A 25,222-nucleotide genomic window follows, 5' to 3' on the forward strand; every position below is an offset into this window, starting at 1 on the left:
CCTAAATTAATATTGATGTTTACGGAACTAATATTGATATGCCAAGTACTGCTGACCCTTAAACAACACGATGTGGGGCTTGTTCACTTATACAGAGATTTTCTTCAATAGTGAATTCTATAGTGCCATAGGAACCAGAGTTGGTTGAATCCAAGGATATGGAACTGTGGATATGGAGGAACTGTGAATAAGAGGTCTGGCTACACCCTAACCACCACTGTGTTCAAGGGTCAACTGTAGCTGATTTCCAGTGTTTGCTCTGGCACTGGCTAAGGGAAGGGGAGACTGTGTAAAGAAGACAAACAGTAGAGAGGAGCCTTGTGACCCCAGGGAGGGAAGTGTGGCAGGCACTAACAACTGGCATCTGAGACATCTCTTGCATTTATGGAAATTAGGTTATCCAAATTCTTACATTTTTCTCAAAAGGTGATCTACTAAAATCACCAATTTTCCCATATACACCATTATTCAATACATAAGCATTCTCTAATAGCTATCCAATCTCTAACAATGATTGTAATATTTAATAATGGAACCACTGGTCATGCAATTCTAAGCAGAAACATTGCCCAAAATGACGGAAATTCTGAAGGAGGTATTATACAAGGAACCAGAACTAATGTTATATTGATGTGCATAATGGCATTAATGGTTCATAACATCACAAAATGTCTATTCAAGCTGACTTCAGTCTAAGTGAGCTTTGCGTCCACCACAAAGACTAATATTGAATGCAAGTAAAAGTCTCAGAGGAAACAAACATTTAGCGTATATTTAGGTATTACACTGTTTTAACTACTGATAGTTATTTTACCACTTATACTGCTAGCAGAATTCAAAGGACAGGTAAATTTTAACTATATACCCCTTTCTATATATATCTATTTCTATTCATCCACAGCTATTTTTGAAGAGTAATGGTTTTCTAGACATCCAAATTAAAGTTCCCTAAAGGACTACCTATTTCAAAAAGTGGGGACCAATTCTGCTTATCTGCCAAAACTCTATTATTTTTGGACTGTGGCTTCATACCTGTGCTGCTTTTTTGTAGGAGTCTCATTCTCTGTCATTTCTGGCATGGTTACAGTGATAGGAACCTACAAGGCATGAAAAGACATGTCAGACAGTCTAAAGGCATTCTAGTATCTGGGAGAAACTGATTAATAGCAATTTGGTTTGAATACCAAGATGCTAAAAAAATAAAAATGACATCATGAAAAAGCACTGGATTAGGTATTGTGGACAGGAAAAAACGTATAAGAAGATAGGACAAAAAATATTATAACCAGCAGGTAGAGAACATGGTGAATGTCAAATGTGAGATATAGCCAGGAAGTGCTTGAGAACACTGGAGAAGAGAAAGATCATTACAGATTTGGAAATTAAAAGGGGTACAGATTTGAGCAAGATCTGGAAAGACAGGTAAAACATACTTGAGTTGGGGGAATATGTTCTTTGCTCATGATACAAAATTGAAAACAATGGTCATTCTCTCTGAATGCAGAAAAACCAAAAGTGACAAGTGCACAAATATACGCTATCCCACATATGGAAGCAAGCATTCATTCATTTACTCATTTGCTGGGCTTCTTTCATTTCAAACTGCTAGAAGTTTTAAACATTATCACTTGAGAATCATTAAAACCTGAGTTTGAGTATGAAAATTCTATTAATACTTAAAATACCATGATACTAAAGAATACATATATTATATGGAAATACACTCAAAAAGCCTGAAAGCAAATACATTACAATATTAAACACAGTTCTATAAGCCCAGGAATATTATAGGTGATTTCTCTCTCTTTTCTGATTTTCAAGAATTTTGCAATACCTTTAATGCCTTTAAATCCCAGGGATTGGCAATCTTTCAAAAGAGGCCTGTCAAGCTGGGCTACCTGTTCTGATGCGCTACAAGAGGCTGCAGGTGCAGTGTCTCATTTTCTCTCTGAGGCAGAAAGTAAGGAACTGGAGTCAGTGTGGGTTTACAATCTGGTTCTACCATTTCCTAGTTGTGAGGTGCTGGGCAAGTTGTGTAACCTCTTGGAAACTCAGACATTTCATCTAGAAAGTGGATCATAATCACAGTATCAAGATCACTGGGTTGTTTCAAGAAAGAAAAGATGAAATAATACAAGGAAAGGACAACAGCATGGTGCCTAGTTGTAGTAAGGATTTAATCAATGTTAGCCATGGATATAAATGACCTGGATAACCACAATGATGTGGTCACTCACCTAGAGCCAGACATCCTGGAGTGTGAACTCAAGTGGGCCCTAGGAAGCATTACTATGAATGAAGCTAGTGGAGGTGATAGAATTCCAGCTGAGCTATTTCAAATCCTAAAAGATGATGCTGTTAAAGTATTGCACTCAATATGCCAGCAAATCTGGAAAACTCAGCAATGGCCACAGAACTGGAAAAGGTTCAGCTTTCATTCCAATCCCAAAAAAGGGCAATGCCAAACAATGTTCAAACTACTGTACAACTGCGCTCATTTCACATGCTAGCAAGGTAATGCTCAAAATACTTCAAGTTAGGCTTCAGCAGTGCGTGAACCAAGAGCTTCCAGATGTACAAACTGAATTTAGAAAAGGCAGGGAAACCAGAGATCAAATTGCTAACATCAGATGAATCATAGAAAAGGCAAGAGAATTCCAGAAAAACATTTACTTCTGCTTCATTGACTATGCAAAAGCCCTTGACTGTGTGGATCACAACAAACTGTAGAAAATTCTTAAAGAGATGGGAATGCCAGACCACTTTACCTGTCTCCTGAGTAAGTTATACATGAACCAAGAAGCAACAGTTAGAACCTTATATGGAACAACTGGTTCAAACTGGGAAAACAGTACGACAAGGCTGTATATTGTCACCCTACTTATTTAACTTCTACGCAGAGTACATCATGCAAAATGCCAGGCTAATGAATCACAAGCTAGAATTAAGACTGCTGGGAGAAATATCAGTAACCTCAGATATGCAGATGATATGACTCTAATGGCAGAAAGCAAAGAGGACCTAAAGAACCTCTTGATGGGGGTAAAAGAGAGCGAAAAAGCTGGCTTAAAACTCAACATACAGAAAACTAAGATCATGGCATCCAGTCCCATCATTGCATGGCAAATACATGGGTAAAAGTGGGAACAGTGGCAGACTTAATTTTCTTGGGCTCCAAAATCACTGTAGATGGTGACTGCAGCCTTGAAATTAAAAGATGCTTGCTCCTTGGAAGAAAAGCTATGACAAACCTAGACAGTGTATTTAAAAGCAGAGATATCACTTTGCCGAGAAAAGTCTGTTTAGTCAAAGCTATGGTTTTTCCAGTAGTCATGTACAGATGTGAGAGTTGGACCATAAAGAAGGCTGAAAGTCAAATAACTAATGCTTTCAAATTGTGTCCTGGAGAAGATTCTTGAGAGTCTCTTGGACAGCAAGGGGATCAAACCAGTCAAGCCTAAAGGAAATCAACCCTGAATGTTCATTGAAAGGACTGATGCTGAAGCTCCACTATTTTGGCCACATGATGTGAAAAGCTGACTCACTGGAAAAGGCCCTGATGCTGGGAAAGGTTGAGGGCAAGAGGAGAAGGGGACAACAGAGGATGAGATGTTCAGATAGCATCACGGAGTCGATGGACATGAGTTTGAGCAAACTCCAGAAGACAGTGAAGGACAGGGAAGCCTGGCTTGCTGCAGTCCATGGGGTCACAAAGAGTCAGACATGACTTAGTGACTGAACAACAACAATGGATATTGATGATGCATTTCTGGTTAAGGCTTTAGCTCTAGAAAGGAGGGAGAAGAGTCCTGGGAAAGAAGTAGAAATAGATGCAGACAAGGTACTGATAGAAAAGTACTGACTGTATCAGCCTGAGGAGAAACGTGTGCTCTAGATCTTTTTCCGGCAGCTTATTTATTCCATTTTCTCCCTAACATTTATAAAGTCCAGATCAGCCTAAAAGCAAGTTCACATTACATAATGTGGGACACGTGAGTAAATAAATCAATCCCTGTCACCTTTTTCACCCAAGGGCTTGCAGAATCTCTTCACTTTTGATTCCTGGCTTCCAACGCCTCCCGTTTCTGATCCAAATCTATCATCTTCTGCCAGAAGATGGTCTATAAGTTATGTTTTCTTCTTACTACACAAGAGAAAAATGAGTGAATGTTTATAGGTTTCCATTAGCAGCATGAATAAAACGAGGACTAGCAACCTAGGGCAGGCAGGCAGATTTTCTGTGGCTTACAGGGTGATCCTGAATTCTCCCCACCTCTTAAAAGTTAACGAACCTAGTTGCTTTCAAAAGTCACTTCCCAGAGGCTTATGCATGCTCCACCCCCACAAAAATGGTAGCACAGCAGCCATGGGACAGTCTCCAGGAGGTGAGTCTCTCCTTTCTTATGATGGCTCACTGTCACTTGCTGTCAGCCTAGCTTTTACACCAATTGTCCTCAATTCTAAAATTATCTTTCCTTAATCTCCTACTTCCCCATTCTCTTGAGAGAGTGACTGAAGACTTACTCAAGGACCTTCCACTAAAGGCATCAGGAAGACAGCTCTCATATCTGCACATTGTATGTGCTCTTAAAAAATGTCAACATGGGGAGAATTCCCTGATTGTCCAGAAGGTAGGACTTTCCTTGTCGTGAGCCTGGGTTCAATCCCTGCTCAAGGAACTAAGATCCCACAAACCCTGCAGCATGCCCTCCCCACCCCCACCCCCCCAAAAAAAGCGGGGGCTTCATCCTAGACAAATGAGAAGTGCTAAGAAGGGCCACAGAATTGGTGCTTTTGAACTGCAGTGTTGGGAGAAGACTCTTGAGAGTCCTTTAACGTGCAAGGAGAGCCAACCAGTACATTCCTAAAGGAAATCAGTTCTGAATATTCATTGGAAGGACTGATGCTGAAGCTGAAACTCCAATACTTTGGCCACCTAATGCAAAGAACTGACTTATTTGAAAAGACCCTGATGCTGGGAAAGATTGAAGGCAGGAGGAGAAGAGGACCACAGAGGATGAGATGGCTGGATGGCATCAATGACTCAATGGACATGAGTTTGAGTGAACTCCAGGAGTTGGCGATGGACAGGGAGGCCTGGTATGCTGCGGTTCATGGGGCTGCAAAGAGTCAGACACGACTGAGTGACTGAACTGAACTGAAGGAGGGCCCAGGAATCTATATTTCCAAAAAGGTCTCTTTGTGATTTTTCTTTTTCTTTTCTTCTTCTTCTTTTTTTTTTTTTTTTTGTACAAAAGAAACTCTTTTTCACGGCTGCTGCTGCTAAGTCGCTTCAGTCATGTCTGACTCTGTGCGACCCCACAGACAGAAGCCCACCAGGTTCCCATCCCTGGGATTCTCTAGGCAAGAACACTGGAGTGGGTCAGTATTTCCTAAACGTTCCTATTAATCCAAAGGTAACAGTTTAAAAATGTAGGTTCTCAGCTCATCCCAGATGCACTGAATCTGTCTCAAAAGAAGGAATTCCAATCTCCAAGGTAGTAGCCTGAAATTTAATGCGTGCCCCCAGGTGGTTCTTATCAGGACAACTTGAAAGCACAGGCAGTTATTTCGGTGAAATTCAGGGAGCTGACCAATACTTGACTGTAGGAGAGACTGTTTGGGATGTGGTATGAGAGTCGACCAGATAATTTTACCTATAAACCAGTAAGGTCAGATTTGCCTCATACCCACATGCGTCGGCATTTGGTGATTAATATCACTGTTCCAGTTGTTCCCCTCAGGGTGTCCTTTTTTCAAACTTTTCAGATTCACGTTACAATTAAGATACATGAAGTAAAAGTGTTACTTTTTTTAAACATCTAGGATCTTAAAGCAAATGACAATAGAGCCCTATCACATAAGTAGATACAATCAATATATTGCACTGAGGTGAAAGCCAGCAGTTTACTCAAAGAGGAATGCAACCTCAAATCAAAACCACCCAGTTTACCAAATGTCACTATAAATATCCATCTCAAAGCACATTTTAACCAACTCAATTAACCTAACTCAATGCAAAATTACTTCCATGTCCAGTATCTCCTGATATTAAAATTGCATTCCTGACACTGAAAAAGAACATTTACTGGAACAAAGAACTATATAATATTGTCATGAATCCATGTCCACTTATTACTCTAATAAGGAAACAGCATTTTTAATACAATATTTATATAACAAATACAAATACACCCTTTAAACTATTTAAAGTATCATGAATTTTTAAAGAAAACTGTCAAAATGTTACATTAGTAATCTATGGATTATTATTTTTCATGGTAAGAAAGTTATTTCTGAAATTAGTCAAAGTTAGTGGTTCTCAAAGTGTGGCCTTCAGATCCCCTGCATCAAAAATCACATCTTTTTTCTTTTTTTTTTTTGATGTGGACCATTTGTCAAGTCTTTATTGAATTAGTCACAACACTGCCTCTGTTGTTTATATTCTGGTTTTTGACTGCGACACTTGCGGGATCTCACCTCGCTGATCAGGACCTGAACCTGCACTCCCGGCACTGGAAGGCGAAGTTCTAACCCCTGGGCCACCGGGGAAGTCCCCAGATCATATCTCTTTTCCCCATGAGGTAACTTTTTTCCCCAAGAAGAAAAGCTTACATATTAGTAAAATGCACAAATTTTAGTATAACAATCAGTGAGTTTTGACAAATGCATATACCTGTGTGACACAAACCCTATCTAGGCGCAGAGCATTATTATCATCAGAGACAGTTCTCTCATGACCCTTCCTGTCAATCCCTTCCCCTACTCCCACAGAGGCAACCAGTGTTCTCATTTATTTTTTTTCACCACAGAGCTTTATAATGTTTTATCTGAGAATTCTACTGTGGGGGGTGGGGGGCAGAAAGGGAACCTGGACCAGACTGTAAAGGAATATTTTACGCCTAATGAATGTGTTCAGAGTGTATCTTAAGATCAGTGGTTCTTGAAGAGCAATCCACAGAAACTAGCCTAGCCCTGATCTGAAGTAAAATGAAGTCCCCTAGTCTACAGTAAAATGGAAAAAAGGACAACGCAGTTAGGATTTTTTTCTTTTTTATTGATATATAACTTACATACAATAAGTCACTAATTTAAGTTCACTCTAATCACCTATTATTTATTTTCTCTCTCTCTTGTTTTTTTTTTGACTGTGCTGTGTGGCTTGCAGGATCTCAGTTCCCCAACCAGGGACTGAACCCAGGCCACAGCAGCAAAGCCCAGAATCCTAAGCACTAGACCACCAGGAAATCCCTCATGTATTTTTATACAAGGATACAACCATATAACCACCACTTAGATCAATATATAGAACATTACCAGCATCTCAAAAGGCTCTTTCAAAGTCACTGCCACTTAATCCCCTGAAGTTTCTTTTAAAAATATATTTATATTCAAGGAAGAATATATATTCCAAAGAAGACATACAGATGACCAACAAGTGTATGAAAAGATGCTCAACATCATTAATCATCAGGTACATGCAAATCAAAACCACAAAGATATTTTACTTCACACCTGTTAGAATGGCTGTTATCAAAAGTCAAAAGATAAGGTTTGGCAAGGATGTGAGAAAAGGGAATCCTTGGACACCATTGGTGAAAACATAAATTGGTACAGCCATTATGGAAAACAGCACGGAGGTTCCTCAAAAAATTAAAAATAGAACTACCATATGTTTCAGCAATCACACTTCTCGATGCATATCCAAAGGAAATAAGTCACTATCTTGAAGAAATATCTGTACTCTAATTTACTGCAACATCATTCACAGTAGCAGAGATACGGAAACAACCAACATGCCCACTGACAGGTGAATGGGTACAGAAAAGACTGTACTATATGAAAGTATTATTTCATATATCATATGTGATATTTATATGCTCATGCTTGGTCGTGTCTGACTCTCTGCAACACCTCAGACTATAGCCCACCAGGCTCTTCTGTCCATGGAATTTTCCAGGCAAGAATAGTGGAATGGGTTGGTTGCTATTACCTATTCCAGGGAATCTTCCCAACCCAGGGTTCTAAATCTTGTCATCTTCCCAACACAGGGATCTAAATCTTGTCATTTGCATCTCCTGCACTGGCAGGTAGGTTCTTTACCACGGTGCCACCTGGAAAGCCTGACACACACACACACACACACACACACACACACACACACACATAAGGAAAGCCTGACACACACATCTATATGGAAAGCCCCTCCCACAAACACACATGTTAATCAGCCTTAAAAATAAAGGAAATCAGCCGGGTTTTCAATGGCGACGATGGCCTGAGCGGCCAACAGAAGCTTCTCCCAGGTCCTCTTCAGATTTATGATGTAGATGCCATCACTTTTCCTTTTGTAGATGTACTGTTCCATTTGGAAGTCAAGGTTGGTGCCACCTAAGTGGGTTCCTGCTGCAAGGAATTTGAGGACATCCTCCTCCTTCATTTGCAGGACATCAAGGGCTCCGGACATTGTGAAAGCTTCCCTTTAAGTTACGATGGGAATTCAGGACAACGCCTTATGGACCCCTCTCTGGGTAGCGCCAGGCCGCGTTCAGGGAGCCAAGGCTTCTGGTGGTCACCGATCCCAGGGCTGACCACCAGCCCCTCACGGAAGCCTCTTACGTGAACCTGCCAACCATTGCTCTGTGCAACACGGACTCTCCTCTGCGCTACGTGGACATCGCCATCCCGTGCAACAACAAGGGAGCGCACTCGGTGGGTCTGATGTGGTGGATGCGCGCCCGGGAAGTCCTGCGCATGCGTGGCACCATCTCCCGAGAGCACCCGTGGGAGGTCATGCCGGACCTCTACTTCTACAAAGATCCTGAGGAGATTGAAAAGGAAGAGCAGGCAGCAGCTGAGAAGGCTGTGACCAAGGAGGAGTTTCAGGGTGAATGGACTGCTCCAGCTCCAGAGTTCACGGCTGCTCAGCCTGAGGTGGCAGACTGGTCTGAAGGCGTGCAGGTGCCTTCCGTGCCCATTCAGCAGTTCCCCACTGAAGACTGGAGTGCTCAGCCTTCCACTGAAGACTGGTCTGCAGCCCCCACCGCCCAGGCCACGGAATGGGTAGTAACCACCACCGAGTGGTCGTAAGCTCTTCTTCCAGACACTTGTAGAACTTCCACAAACTTCCACCAAAATGGAAATTTGGTTGATGGAAAATAAACTGTTTCTAAAAAAAAAAAAAATAAAGGAAATCCTGATACTTGTAACAACATGAATCAGTCTGAAGGCCAATATGCTAAATGAAATAAGCCAGACACAGGCAAACACAGTGTGATCTCAGTTCAGTCGCTCAGTCGTGTCTGACTCTTTGAGACCCCATGGACTGCAGCACACCAGGCCTCCCTGTCCATCATCAACTCCCGGAGTCCACTCAAACTCATGTCCATTGAGTCAGTGATGCCATCCAACCATCTCATCCTCTGTCATCCCCTTCTCCTCCCACCTTCAATCTTTCCCAGCATCAGGGTCTTTTCAAATGAATCAGCTCTTCGCATCAGGTAGCCAAAGTATTGGAGTTTCAGCTTCAGCATCAGTCCTTCCAATGAATATTCAGGACTGATTTCCTTTAGGATGGACTGGCTGGCTCTCCTTGCAGTCCAAGGGACTCTCAAGAGTCTTCTCCAACACCACAGTTCAAAAGCATCAATTCTTCGGCGCTCAGCTTTCTTTATAGTCCAACTCTCACATCCATACACGACCACTGGAAAAACCATAGCCTTGACTAGATGGACCTTTGTCGACAAAGTAATGTCTCTTGTTTTTAATATGCTATCTAGGTTGGTCATAACTTTTCTTCCAAGGAGTAAGCATCTTTTAATTTCATGGCTGCAGTCACCATCTGCAGTAATTTTGTAGCCCAAAGAAATAAAATCTGCCACTGTTTCCACTGCTTCTCCATCTGTTTGCCATGAAGTGAGGGGACTGGATGCCATGATCTTTGTTTTCTGAATGCTGAGCTTTAAGCTAACATTTTCCCTCTCCTTTTTCACTTTCATCAAGAGGCTCTTCAGTTCTTCTTCGCTTTCTGCCGTAAGGGTGGTGTCATCTGCATATGTGAGATTATTGATATTTCTGAGATTATTGATATTGCTCTCACTTTTAGATGGAAACTAAAAAGGTCAAACTCATAATAAGAGAGGGTAAAACTCTTGTTACCAGGGGCTAGGGGAAAATGGTGAAAGGGTACAAACATTCAGTTAAAAGATGAAAAGTTCTGAAGACCTAATGTACAGCACAGTGACTGTAGTTAATATAAAGTACTATATATTTGAAATTTGCTAACAGAGAAAATCTTAATTGTTTTCACCACAAAACGTAACTATGTGAGGTGACAGATGTGTTAATTAGCTTGATTGTGATAGTTGTTTCACGATGTATACAAAGCATTATGTTGTACACCTTGGTGGTTGTGGTTTAGTTGCTAAATCGTGTCCGACTCTTGCAACCCCATGGACTGTAGCCTACCAGGCTCCTCTGTCCAAGGGATTTACCAAGCAAGAATACTGAAGTGGATTGCCATTTCCTTCTCCAGGGGATCTTCCAGACCCAGGAAGAGAAGACCGGGTCTCCTGCATTGCAGGCAGATTCTTTACCAACTGAGCTATGAGGGAAGTTCATTTATTTAAATATTTACTTATTTATTTGGCTGATGGTTGGAATTTATTTGGCTGGTGTTTGGTGTACACCTTAAATACATATAGCTTTTGTCAATCATACTTCAATAAAGCTGGAAAAAATGCATACATTCAGAAGTGTGCACTTATTTCATATGTTGCTGGTATGAATGTAAAATGGTGTACTCACTTTGGAAAACGGTATGGCACTTCCTCAAACAGTTAACACAGAGTTGCCTATAACCCAGCGATTCCACCTAGATATATATATTGAAGAGAGCTGAAAACATGTCCACACAAAAATGTGTACATGTTTGTAGCAGCGATGTTATTAACAGCTAAAGTGTTGGAACAAGAGAAATGTCCAAATGACAAATAAATAAAATGTGATATATCCACACAGTGAAATATTATTTGACAATATATTTGTCAATAAAAGGGCATGAAGTACTGATACATGCTACAACATGGGTGATCCTTTATATTATAAACATTATATTAAGTGAAAGAAGTCTGACACAAAAGGTCACATATTGTGACCTTCATATGTTCAATTTATAGGAAATGTCCATAACAGGCAAATCCATAGAGAAAGAAAGTATATTCGTGGTTGCCAGGGGCTAAAGAGGATGGGGAATGACTGCTAATGATGGAGTGGGAGGAGAGAAGGGGTCAGACTTTGGGGGATGATAAAATGTTCTAAAATTAGACTATGGTGATGGTTGCACAACTCCATAAATATACTAAAACCCACTAAATTACATTTTAAATGGTAAACTTCATGGTATGTCAGTTATATCTCAATCAAGATCTTAAAATTAAAAAAAAAAAAGAAACTGTTAATAGAAGTCTCTTTGGGTAATCTGAAATTCTCTACCATTCATCCTTTTCAGCAGTTTGTACATCTGCTTTCTTTTAGCAGGTAACTTCAAATTCTACTTAGTTACCAGTCATCCCCAATTTCCCTAATATGGGAAAAATGTGAAACCACCACAAACAAGTACCAGCATTTAAGAGAAAACTCAGTTTAACTGTTCAGTGGCAAGTTGTGTTTTCTCCCCACTGAGAAGCAAATTAGTGGTAAAAGTTAATTTAAATTGTGTCTTTAGATACAATGAAGAGAAAAACCCAATTCTAACCACAAAAATTTCAAGCTGGAATTAAAGTGTCTTAATTGAAAATATTTTATGGCACACTGCATGAACATTATTTGTCCATGAGTTGAGAAAAATCTTTTCAATCTCTGTGTTTGCTTCTGTTCTGCTACCATGGAATGCATTCCTAAACATTTTACAATTACTTAAAATGTTTGGACAAGTGGGTACATAGATATGCAGTTTTAAAATATGTTCCATTTCTTTATATGAGATCTATAATAAATCCATAGTCCTCTCCAATCAAAATGACTCATACTACTGAATATGATCCATGGAATCACAACACAATTAAGCATAAGTCCTGGTTTGGGTCACAGCCATTAAAATGTTAGGCCATGGCAATGTTCTGTTCTGTTTTTCACTTAAGGTGGGCATTTTTCCATGTCGTTCAAAACTATGGTTACAGCATTTATGTTTAATATCTTGGATATATGTATTCTATCATCTTATTCATGCTTTGAGGCATCTTTGCCCTCTGTATTTTGCTAGATGAGCTATTATTTGTATTTATCACGTCCAGCATTTTAGATTAAGAAATTCCTACGTGGTCTACCTGATTCAACTCATTAAGTCTTTAAATCTGTATTAATAGTACAAACATAGCACAGAGGTGGTTTTCATGTGCAAAAGAATCCTTCTTCTACGCATGTGCTTGCAGCAGCTGCTTTCCATCTCGGTGGGAACTTGAGGAGCTGTTTATGAATGTGCTGTCTTCTGCTTTGTGTAACTGTTATCAGAAATTCTAATTTCCTTTGCCATTAAAGAAATATTACTAAAAAAAGAAAGAAATATTACAATTTAACAATGTTTGTTGGCTCCTTCCTCCTCAACATCATGCTGTGTGCCCTCAGTCGTGGAGGTTTCATAAATGCCCACCTTGAGATGCTATGACATATGTAAGAATATGAAATAATGAAGTCCTGCTTTCACTGTGCACTTGAGTGAAACAACATTTCAAAATAAAGAAATAAGTCAAGGGTATAGTAATTTGCTCAGCATAGTTTTTATTTTTTTATTTTTAAGCTACACTTGTAACCTGTTCGTATAAAAAAATAATTTTTTATTGAGATATAATTGACATATAACATTAATTTCAGGTATAAACACAATGATTTGATATTTGTCTGTATTACAAGATACTCACTACAAGTCTAATTAACATTCATTACCACACACAATCATAAAATGTTTTTCCTGTGATGAGAACCTTTAACATCCACTATCTTAGCAGTTTCCAAATATTCAATACAGTATTATTTTAAAAATCATTTTTGAAGAGTCTAGAAATATATAAAGTTAAATGAAAAAGTTACTTAGCTCTACAATTGCACTCTTCAGGAATACCCACTGTAAACAGTTTGGCATTTTTTAGACCATTTCCTTGCTCTTGCCCATACAAAACTACAAAACTTCTGGCTCAGAAACTGTATCACAATTAAATTCACAGAACTTCATGCTTTCAGGATTTTTTTTTTTAATTCGGTTGCAAAAAATAATTCTTGCTCTTTGTAAAATTTTAAACAGCACAGATATATGTATATAAAGTACCAATACGCTTATACTTTTAACAATATTTTTCCTATGTGAGTGAGTGCAAGTTGCTCAGTCGTGTCCAACTCTTTGTGACCCATCTCTAAGCAAATACTTATGCATATATTAGTAACTGTTAAACTAAATGAGAAGGACAAATAAAATGCAAGCAGTATAAAATACCTTCCAGTCCCAGTTCAAATCTCTGCTGGTGGGTGATTCTACTCCTTGGATAAAAATTAGGGCAGATGCCATGACTTTACTGGTCACAACTACATAATAAAAATCGTCTAGTCATTTCTAGTTATAAAACAATCCACTGGGAATACATCAGTACAGTCCCTTTATTGTGAATGATGCCTCCCACCACACAATTTCTTGCACTCTGCTCACCCCCCAACTTCTGTCTCTGTCCTTACAGCTCCCATCTCTTTCGCTGAGGTGTCCTTGTCCTGTCTGGAAGGCCTGTGGCTCAGTGCCCAGACCAACTCCCTCCTGACATAATATGGACCCACATCTGGTTCACAGAAACACATAACTCTTTAATGCAACAACTCCTAGAAATTTACCTACAAGTATATTCATGTATGTGCCAGCAGATATTCATTCAAGGATATTCAAGTAGCAAAAGACAAGGAAAGGCTCATCAAAAGAAAACTGATTAAATATATCACAGGATTATATAGAACCACCTGAAATTGCCCATATTTCATACTTTCTGCCTCTAGAAACTGCAGTTTCAGGTGGTTCAACCTAATAGCTCCACCTGTACAATGCAGTTATATGTACTGATAGTCAAATATATGAATTTATGTATTTTTATGTGCTGTATCGTATCTCCTCCAGATTCACATGTTGAAGTCCTAATGGCCAATACTTCAGAATGTGACTGTATTTGAAAACAGGACCTTGAAAGAGGTAGTTAAGTTAAAATGGGGTCGTTAGGATAGACCCTCATCCAAGATGACTCGTGTCCTCACAAGACAAGGAATTAGAACACAGACCACACAGACATAGAGTTGACCACGTGAGGACACAGTGGGAAAGCAACCATCTCCAAGCCAAGAAGAGGCTTCAGAAAAAGGTAAACCTGCTGATACCTTGATTCTGGACTTTGAGCCTCAGGAACTTTAAGAAAATTAATTTTTCTAATTTAAGCCCTTCAGCCTATGTATTTTGTTGTGGCAGCCCTAGCAAATTAATTAATTAATGTATGTATGTATTTTACAAATAAACTTGTATATATGTATCCTTAGGGATGGAGAGAAGAACATGTAAATGATGCACAGCTAGTCAATGATGCACAGAATTTCTCTGGAAGGACTGCACAAGGGAAATGGGAGACAGGATACATGGGATATCTTCATATGCAATTTTAATTTTTGCCACATGTATGCATTATGAATTAATTTTTATCTTTCTAATAAATGCATTTAAGACTATAATATCTCCTCAAGGTACAACTTTGTCCATAGCCTGTAAATTTTGATATGTAGTGTTTTCAAGTTACTAATTCCTAAATAGTTTATATAGTTTCAGTTAAATTTTAAATAATTTTTTAAAATGCTATCCAAATAAGGTGTTAGTCGCTCAGTCAGGTCTGACTCTTTGCTATACTGAAAAACAAAAAGACAAAAAAATTACCTCTAACCACATCCCTTTTTCCAAGGAAGAAAATTAAAGTCCCCAGTACAATCTATTCATTCTACCCTCTACCAACTGGTAATCAATTTGACATCAATTTTCTTGATCTTTCTACAGGTGTACATTTACATATATATCTTTTCATATGCACAAAATTTTTTTATAAAAATTTAATCATGTTCTATGTCACTCTGAAATATGCTTTATTTTAATTTAGAAATACACTATGGACATCTTTTTAATTTAACTTACTTTTTTTAATACCTGCATAGCATTGTGTAGCATGGATGAGCTATCATTTATTTAGCTGTTACCCATTGATTAATACTCTTTATCCCTCTTCCTGTTTTATTTCTGGATTTTGTTTCACTTGGTTTGCTATTAAAAACAATGCTGACCAAAAAAAGGCTACAATCAACATCTTTTAAGTTTTTAAATTCAAAGCAACAAAAAATAATTATTGCTTAACCTGCATCTCCTTGAGGACTAGTGGGGCTGAATATCATTTCACATGTTATGAATCATTTATATTTATTTTTCCAGAATTTGCTTGTTTTTATTATCTGGAATTTTCCTTCCTTATAATTTCAACTTTTATACCCTCTTCAAACTGAGTTAAAGTAAAAAGCTTTCCAAGTAGTTATATTTCTTCTTTTTTGGTTCCCCTTTTGTTAAGAATGTGTGTGTATGTGTGTGTGTGTGTGTGTGTGTGTGTCTGTATGTCTGTCTGTTTCCTCGCATTATGACTGGCAATAACTAATTTTTAATTTTCAGAATTTGAGATTTCCTGTGTAGCCCTGTTACATGACATATTTTTGTTATGTGTTAGATGAGTATTTGAGAAAAGTATGTCTTTTTAGCTCCTTAGGTATATAAAGTTTTATCAATTATTTTTCAATTAAATGTTCGTTGTGTGGAATTAAACTTTGATAACAAATTATTATGCATTTTCTTCCATTCAACATTTGCCTGGAGTGTGTATGTGTTTATATTATTTTAATTTTTCTGCATTATTTTGTTCCTGTTTGTCTGAAATAACACAAATCTGAAGATTTGTTTCTATATAATTCAAGAGCCTTTAAAAGGAGAGAGAGAATATATTGCATTGCTACAATATTTCGCTTTTTTTCTCTTCCCTCCTCCACTATCTTTTTACTTGTCCTTGGCTGATTTTTTGTTTTTCTTCATTTTCCTCAATATCATCTTTCCTTTTATATCTATTCTATTCATAAATACCCTTAACAATTTTAAGAAACATACTGTATGGACACCTGTTATACATTTTCTCCTGTTCATTTCATGAACTTCCTCGATTTTCACTGAAGTATGTACCCCTCCCCAGCCCAGTCATTGCACTTCAGCAGTAGGCCTTGGCAGGTCTTGGCAAATCTTTTTTTTTTCTGACTCGAATGGTCTCCAACTGATCCAATCAAAGCAAAGCTCAGGACTTTCCTTTGATGAAGTTATACTCTCACTCCTTCCACTATAAAGAAAAAGGATGTGATTCCAAATACTGCACTTGCAGACATCTTCCAAAAGAGGGAAGCCAGTCTGAGGATGAAATTAACACACAAAGAAAAGCAAAGCTTAGAGAATAAAGCCAACAGCAGAGGAATCACATATCGATAACTTAAGATATACTAGTACTGAATTTAAATATATTTTCTTCGTATTAAAGAACAGTATCTATAGTCTCTTCTATCAATACAAAAGTTGTGACATTAATTCTTACCCACCAAATGTCCACCATCTTCCCTCTGACAAAGACTTAACTGAAATTGTGCAGAACTTTAGCTTAAGGTATTAGTTCTGCTTCTAGATATGTATTTCATGTCTAACAACTTAAAATTTTCTTCTTTGTTCTTCTGTACCATATTTCAGAAGAATTCCTTAGGTCTCATCTTCCAGTTCATTAATTCATTCAATCTATTACAACCATGCTGCTGTTCAATGTGCTATTAAATTTTTTTATCACAGAAAATATGTTTTCAACTTCCAAAAACTTTCTTGTTCTTATTTCTCTTTAATAGCACCCCATTGCTATTTTATGGAAACTGTATTCCCTAAAATCTTTGAGGACATTTTAAAATAACAAATATTATCTATTATGTTCAATTTGTTTCCCCCAAAATCAATTCCTCTGTTTGTTCAGTTTGGTGTCCCTCTTTCACCCTCTTGATTTTCCTTAAGTATTTAGTGAGTCTCAGTTAACTGAACTGATTGCTAAAGTTGGTTTCCCCAGCAAAGTGGTTCTCAGCTCTGGATGCACTGTAGAAACCACCTTTAAATTAAAAAAATGACCTAGATGATTTTAATGGTCATCCACCTCTTAGAACCACTGCTTTAATACGTGTGAATATCACTCTTCTCTGCAACATAAACATGTATGCTGATAATGAGAGTTCTGCCTGTCAAGAGTGTCATGCAGAGATGGAGGGGAGCAGCTAGGTGGGTAACTTGTGAAGAGAGGAGCCCCACATTTCACAGTGGCAATTAGAAGTTCTCTGAGATATAACCCTGATTCTCTCTCTGGCTCTCAAGCCCAATGGGGACACACTAATTTATATAAATAAGTTCTAGTAGGTTAGCCCAGAAGTAAACATTGTTATTAGCTATTCTAATTAGTCCTAATACAGTTACAAAATCTAGTAATTAATTACCTTTTGACCGCTATTATCATCTGAATATTTGCATCCCCCCACCCCAACTCATATGTTGACCTCCTAATCCCTAAGGTGATGTCATTAAGAGGTGCGACCTTTAGAAGATGATTAAGTCATGAGGGCAGAGCCCTCATGAATGAGACTGGTGCCCTTATGAAAGAAGGCCCAGAGAACTCGCTTGCCCCTTCCACCTTGTGAGGCTGCAGCAAGAAGGCAGTCTGCAACCCGGAAAAAGGCCTTCACCAGAATCCAACCATGTTGGCACCGTGATCTGGACTCCCAGCCTCCAACACTGTGAGAAATGTTTCTGTTGTTTGTAAGTCATCCAGTCTACGGTATGTTGTTAAAACAACCAACATGGGCTAAGACAACCAACCTCAACTTTTCTGTCTCTAAGCTTCGGAGTTTTCCAGAATTGTATTGGGAAACTCACTTTTCTAGCTTTTCCCCCTTCAAGTCTATACTGGTTTGCAGACTTTTCAATGCTGTATGCTTTTATCATGAAACTGCTCCTATGTGCTTTTCATTTTTCATAAAGTCCTCAATGTTTCTGATCCTTAGATGACACCTTTCCCAGCTTTTCAACACTAATAAGAATGTGTTCTCATTCTCCCATTTTTCTTATTCTTGGTGCTACTTAACTAGATTTTTTTTTCATTATACAATAAAACATCCTTATATTAGACTACTCAAATTATTCTGAAGAATTTAAGTTGTAAAAGTAGTAGTCATCCCCACCAATTGTCCTCCTCAAATTTCTTGTTAACACTATTCAAGTAGTTACAGTAATGCTACTATATTTCCCTTCCTGGTCTCTATGAAAGTGAATACTACTAAGTCAAGTCTGCACTCAAAGAGAGGGGAATAAATCTCTATCTCTTGGAGAAGACATATCTAAATACACGTTTTTCAGAATTCTTCTATGAAGGAGATTTCTCTCCTCTCTCTCAATTGTTTATTCAATCATTTACTTGTACCGTTATGAACTCAGGATATTTATTTTATTCTTTGGGTCAAAATTTAATGCTATAGCTATTTTGTTGGTCAAACTGTTCAAACTTTGGCCATTGGGCACTCCAGTGTTCTTTTTTTTTTTCCAGTGTTCTTTTTCCATGCCCTTCCCCTTCCTCCTCTCCTGCTTTGTAGTATTTCCCTATTTTTTGGCACTGTATGATGCTCCAGACTCATCTTGTGACATATATCCTATTGTTTCTCTGGAGAACGCTGATTAATATAGTGGATAATCAAGGAGTAAGCTGATAAAGGAATGAGTGACAGGGGTAAAGTACAGGAACTTTTTAAAGCCCCTCAAATGCTTCTGAGACACAGCCACTGTAGTCAGTAACACAGATGCTCTCAAGACCCTGATACTTTTCACCTCACATTAATGAATGAATGGTACAGGGTAATGAGACTACCCTTTGCTATCAGACCAAGGATCATATCTCAAAGTTGACATTCACTAGCTATTTGGTTTTAAAAATAAGTATTCAAGGGACTTCCTTGGTCCAGCGGTTAAGACTTCGTCCTTCCACTGCAGGGGCACAGGTTGGATCCCTGGTGGGGTAACAAAGACCCCATGTGCCTTGTAGTGCAGCCAAAAAAAAAAAAAAAAGAGAGAAAAATTTAAGACTTCCCTGGTGGTCCATGATCCCAATGCAGGGGGCCACGGTTCGATCCCTGGTCAGGGAACTGGATCCCACAAGCCACAACTAAGAGTTGGTATGCTGCAACTAAAGATATCACATGCCACAACTATGATCCAGTGAAGCCAAATAAATAAAAATTTAAATATGTAAAAATTAGTATTCATTGAAGTCTTAGCACCCTCAATTTAAAACTAGCAGGTTATCACAAACCCCTCAAAGAACTGTTAAGAGTTTACATGATAACACACGGGATGGATCAAGCAAAGTAATCTGGTACATAGCAAGAGATCAAGACACCTTAATTGCCTTTCTTCCATTTTCCCCCTAATTCACTGGGAAGATAAAGGTCATCTGGTTCAAGTTCCTTAACTAGATCCTACATTTATCGTAACAGACCTCAATCTACACATCTGTCCATTCAGCTTACCAGAGCATCCTAAAGCTAACTCCATCATCTGTGGAGAGAGATTCTATACTCTTTCCTCTTTAGTACTATCGCTTCAGTTCAGTTGAGTTCAGTTCAGTCGCTCAGTCATGTCCGACTCTTTGCAACCCCATGAGTTGCAGCACGCCAGGCCTCCCTGTCCATCACCAACTCCCAGAGTTCACTCAAACTCATATCCATCAAGTCGGTGATGCCATCCAGCCATCTCATCCTCTGTCGTCCCCTTCTCCTCCTGCCCCCAATCCCTCCCAGCATCAGAGTCTTTTCCAATGAGTCAACTCTTCTCATGAGGTGGCCAAAGTATTGGAGTTTCAGCTTTAGCATCATTCCTTCCAAAGAACACCCAGAACTGATCCCCTTCAGAATGGACTGGTTGGATCTCCTTGCAGTCCAAGGGACTCTCCAGAGTCTTCTCCAACACCACAGTTCAAAAGCATCAATTCTTCAGTGCTCAGCTTTCTTCACAGTCCAACTCTCACATCCATACATAACCACTGGAAAAACTATAGCCTTGACGACACGGACCTTTGTTGGCAAAGTAATGTCTCTGCTTTTGAAGATGCTATCTAGGTTGGTCATAACTTTCCTTCCAAGGAGTAAGCGTCTTTTAATTTCATGGCTGGAGTCACCATCTGCAGTGATTTTGGAGCCCAGAAAAATAAAGTCTGACACTGTTTCCACTGTTTTCCCATCTATTTTCCATGAAGTGATGAGACCAGATGCCATGATCTTTGTTTTCTGAATGTTGAGCTTTAAGCCAACTTTTGCACTCTCCACTTTCACCTTCATCAAGAGGCTTTTTAGTTCCTCTTCACTTTCTGCCATAAGGGTGGTGTCATCTGCATATCTGAGGTTATTGATATTTCTCCCAGCAATCTTGATTCCAGCTTGTGCTTCTTCCAGCCCAGCATTTCTCATGATGTACTCTGCACAGAAGTTAAATAAGCAGGGTGACAATATACAGCCTTGACATACTCCTTTTCCTATTTGGAACCAGTCTGTTGTTCCATGTCCAGTTCTAACTGTTGCTTCTTGACCTGCATATAGGTTTCTCAAGAGGCAGGTCAGGTGGTCTGGTATTCCCATCTCTTGAAGAATTTTCCACAGTTTCTTGTGATCCACACAGTCAAAGGCTTTGGCATAGTCAATAAAGCAGAAATAGATGTTTTTCTGGAAGTCTCTTGCTTTTTCCATGATCCAGCAGATGTTGGCAATTTGATCTCTGGTTCCTCTGCCTTTTCTAAAACTAGCTTGAACATCTGGAAGTTCACAGTTCACATATTGCTGAAGCCTGGCTTGGAGAATTTTGAGCATTACTTTACTAGCATGTGAGATGAGTGCAATTGTGCGGTAGTTTGAGCATTCTTTGTCATTGCCTTTCTTTGGGATTGGAATGAAAACTGACCTTTTCCAGTCCTGTGGCCACTGCTGAGTTTTCCAAATTTGCTGGCATATTGAGTGCAGCACTTTCACGGCATCATCTTCCAGGATTTGAAATAGCTCAACTTTAGTACTATATTCCCTCCTTAACCATTTCTCTCTTGCTTCTTCATATTAAACAAGCAATTACTGCTTTTTCTATTTATCATTCTGTTTCTCTCCTCCTATTTCTATGAAACTACTCAGCTTTCTTTCACTGGCCAATCTCTTCTAAACTCCATGGTGGTATGCCTTCTGACTATTCCTGCCCATCAAAATTACTTTCTTAGCAGTCAGGGACTATTTTTCAACAAGCCAGAGGCCTTCTCCTCTGTGCAGGATATGAGGTTGTTGATCTCTCCTTTTGCTTGAAATTCTCTCTCCTACACTGTCTTCCTCTCTCCAATTATGCATCATCTTTCTCTAACATGAATCCTGTCTTTCTCTCATTTTGACTTCCAAGGATGAATGTTTTTTCCTATTTGCTTTTTCCCTACAAAGTTTCAATTTCTTTCTGTATAAAAGCTGCTATGTTTTTATAGTACAGCTAACATTTCAATTCTGATCTTCTTATTCCAAATCTTTGGTTAGGCAAAACACTCTTCAGAACAATTTATTTCGAAGCAATAAACCAGAGTCTGTTTGCAACATGTCAAAATGGCCTTGCCTCTTAAGAGAACTACTTCCAATCTCCATTTTATCAACACCACCAAAATTTTAACCTGCTTTAAACCCCAAAATGACCTTCAGATCTTCTCACTGAATCCTATCAATTTGTTTCACAATGTTCATCTCCTAATGTTTGTTACCGCCGTAGAGTAGTCTCCGTTTTACACAGGTCTGGGACTTAACGGTCTTTTGTTCCCAGTCTTTCCCTATCCTTCAGTGGTTTTATACTCCAGTGTCTCTGTTGCACTGCAACCCATCATGTGCCTCTCCTGCTCCAGAGTCGACAGTACCATTTCCCCATACCTACTGCATCAAATCCAACCTCTTGGGTCCTGCCTTTCCTGACCCTACTTCACACTGCCGTCTTTTCTGGCCAGGCTGGCTCATCCACATCTCCTAGTACAACACAGAGAGGAGCAGGGTTATACAGCTGATCACGTCATCAACTCTTCCCTCCTCCTCACTTCACACAGGTTCTCCCCGGTGCTCCTTACCAGTTAGTTTACTTTTTGCTAAGTTTATACTATTTTCCCACTGGCATAACCTCTCCGTTTTACTCTGCTTATCCAAACCGGATTAACTCTTTAAAGCCCAGTGAAATCTGTCTTCTTCTATAAAACCTTCCCTAATATTTCCAGCTAACATTTCACCTTCTACCTTTATTCTGGACTCTATCACTCCCACTTCTTAGCAATCTTGTTGCAAAAATATATCTTATCTTTCATATATTATTAATCTCTCCTTCTTTACTAGTGCTTTAACATTAAAATACATTCATTCTTTCCCATTTAAAAGTTTTTAAAATTCTTTTGTATCTTTCTGACCTTGCCATAGATTCTAGGTATTCCTATTCTTTTCTCCCTCCTCACCATCAGGCTACTTGAACAAGTAGTTTATACTCAGGGTCCCTTCTTCCTCACTTGCTATTTGCTCTTCAACTCCCTGTTATCTGGCTTTTATTCCAAAAACTGTTTACATCAAGCTCACACATCAAGACCTCCACATGGCCAAATCCTATGAACTCTGTAGGCAATGTCTTGTTTGGGGCCTTCTGGCAATACCACCTCACTTGTCCTTTGGAGAGCTTCTCTGTCTCGCTCCTGAGATCTGATATGACTATTAAAAGTGGGTTCACCCCTGGGATGGGTATGGGGCTGACCAATAGGAGTGCAAGGAGGGAAACTAGCTGAGGCTGAGTTAGCCCCATAGGCCCATGTGATCCTAGAAGCTGCTTTCTCTGGTCTTCCCAAGGCTTCATTATTTGACTTTCCTTCCACTTCTGTGTGCTTACCCAGTATCTATCCATAAATCCCCCTTTTCCACTTAAGTTAGCCAGAAGCAATTTCTGTTGCTCACAACCAAACAGAAATTTATCCTGCAACTGAAGTAGAGGTAGAAGTGGTACCTCTCATGGTTACAGGCTTCCCTGGTGGCTCATAGGTTAAAAGCGTCTGCCTGTAATGCAGGAGATGGGTTCAATCCCTGGGTCAGGAAGATCCCCTGGAGAATGAAATGGCAACCCACTCCAGTATTCTTGCCTGGAGAATCCCATGGACGGAGGAGCCTGATGGGCTACAGTCCACGGGGTCGCAAAGAGTCGGACACGACTGAGCGACTTCACTTTCACTTTCTCATGGTTACACTACAAATTTCTTCTCCCTGTCCCCTTCACTATGGATATCTGCTGTTCAAGAAATTATAGTAGCTAAAGGGAGAATGTTTTTGCCAAGGGACCCAATAATGGCTTCATTAATTTGGAGGGAAGACTGTCTGAGGCTCCTCATGCAGCCAGCTAATAGACAAAAGGGAAGTCACAAGGAGCATAGGTGGGAACTGACTGAACCTGGGGGTACCTCTTTTCACTAATGCTAGCAGCGAAGTTACCACGCTACTGCCACATTATACAGACAAGGTCTGTGAGGGCTCAGATCTCTCAGGAATAAAAGTTTGCAAACTACACGTGTCTGACCCCAAAGTCCATGCCCTTTAAATACCACTTTTCCACCACAACAATCTACTTGCAGCTCCTTAATCAAGAAAAGCCCTCTCTCATTTCCATGCCTTTGTACCTGTCACTCCACAAAGTGTTAAGAGGAAATACACTCTATATTTTTATTGGGTATTCCCAGTAGATTATAAACTTCTAAATGGTAGAAACCAAAGCTTCTACATTTGTATCCTTAACAATTAGTACTCAGTATGGGGGTGATAAATGTCGACTGAAAGAATATCTGGTCTTTCTCTTAATTTTCCATGGTATTCATCACTGCAACATCAATTTTGAGTACATATTTTAAATTAGCTAATGAATATTGTGTTCAGTCCCTTATTTGATATGATGTTCCCCAATCCTCCCAATAAGTCTAAAAACTTCTTAAGAGCTGAGTCCAGACCATTTACTACTTTTATATTCTCTTTAATACCTAAGAGTATTGGGCACATGGTAAACACTCAATAAATACTTCATGAACTGAATTAAAAACCCAGTATTAGCACATTAATAGGAACAACTTATCATCCCCTACTGATCTAATTAAAAGATCTGGCCTTCTAAAGTAGTGCAATTGTACCCATATGGAAAACTTAATGAGAAAAAGAAAAATTATCTAATCGGACAGTTAACAGCTTTTCTTTTAGCATTACACAAATATTTTATGGATAACAAGAGTCAACTTCCAGAGTTCAAAGACTCAAGGTATATATCTCCACACATATTGGAAGGAAGATTACATGTTTAAGGGATCCATCATAACCACAATTACTTAAATTCCATTAACCCTTAACAAATCCATAATAGTAGTATAGGACATAAAGAATATTTAATGGTGAAATCAATTAAAGCCAAATCAACCTATGCTAAAGATGCATATGGCTATCTTCACATAATATATAACACAATAGTCATTTACTCATTTAACGAACATTTTTTGAATGCCTACTAATAATTAGTGCTACTTTAGGTCCCAAAAGTACAAAGATGAGAGAACACAGTTGCTATGTTGGTGGGGTTCTATCTCCACCATGTTGCAATGGTATGCAAGAATACAGCGTGAATTATACCTCCTGGAGCCCTCAATGTGGATGCTCCAGGGGTAGCAGGCTCATAGAGAAGGTGGATAAACACATACTCAGGGGCAATGTGATTGGTGTTAACAGAGAAATAAGTACAAGCTGTTATTGGGACCACAGAAGAGAAAATAATCAACTTACTGAAGAAGTCAGGAAAAGACATGGAAGAAACTGACATACATGAATTCTGATGTGAATTAAGGTGTGAGGAAGGTACCAACACAGAAACATTCAGAATGGAATCAAACCTGAAACTACGGCCGCAAGCAGTGTTGGGGAGGTTTCAAAGCAAATCAATCTGACTCAAAGCAAACTGCTGTAGAAGAGCAAACAATAAAACACTCCTTGCCATCAAGTTTAA

The 25,222-nt window shown here is 39.0% G+C and overlaps 2 protein-coding genes across 5 annotated transcripts in view; one reads left to right on the top strand and one right to left on the bottom strand.

The window, feature by feature from the left end:
• USF3 (upstream transcription factor family member 3) overlaps nucleotides 1-25,222 on the bottom strand; it is a 47,428-nt gene that overhangs the window by 19,284 nt on the left and 2,922 nt on the right. Inside the window, exons 2-4 of one of the 4 annotated variants that reach the window (XM_025284245.3) lie at nucleotides 4,020-4,144; nucleotides 1,835-1,948; nucleotides 1,033-1,097 (exon numbers count right to left, since the gene is read on the bottom strand). In XM_025284245.3, coding sequence (XP_025140030.3) covers nucleotides 1,033-1,079 — 47 coding nt within the window. In that variant the 5' untranslated portion in view covers nucleotides 1,080-1,097; nucleotides 1,835-1,948; nucleotides 4,020-4,144. The remainder of the gene's footprint in view (nucleotides 1-1,032; nucleotides 1,098-1,834; nucleotides 1,949-4,019; nucleotides 4,145-25,222) is intronic. The other 3 variants (XM_044941929.2, XM_025284234.3, XM_025284237.3) reach the window with 3 other exon arrangements.
• Nucleotides 3,749-9,185, top strand: LOC112579682 (40S ribosomal protein SA). The gene is made up of 2 exons (XM_045165181.1): nucleotides 3,749-3,841; nucleotides 8,536-9,185. The coding sequence occupies exons 1-2, from the start codon at nucleotides 3,749-3,751 to the stop codon at nucleotides 9,088-9,090; spliced, it is 648 nt and encodes a 215-aa protein (XP_045021116.1). The 3' UTR covers nucleotides 9,091-9,185.

Source organism: Bubalus bubalis, chromosome 1, assembly GCF_019923935.1.
Source record: "Bubalus bubalis isolate 160015118507 breed Murrah chromosome 1, NDDB_SH_1, whole genome shotgun sequence".
In the NCBI taxonomy this organism is placed as follows: Eukaryota; Metazoa; Chordata; class Mammalia; order Artiodactyla; family Bovidae; genus Bubalus; species Bubalus bubalis.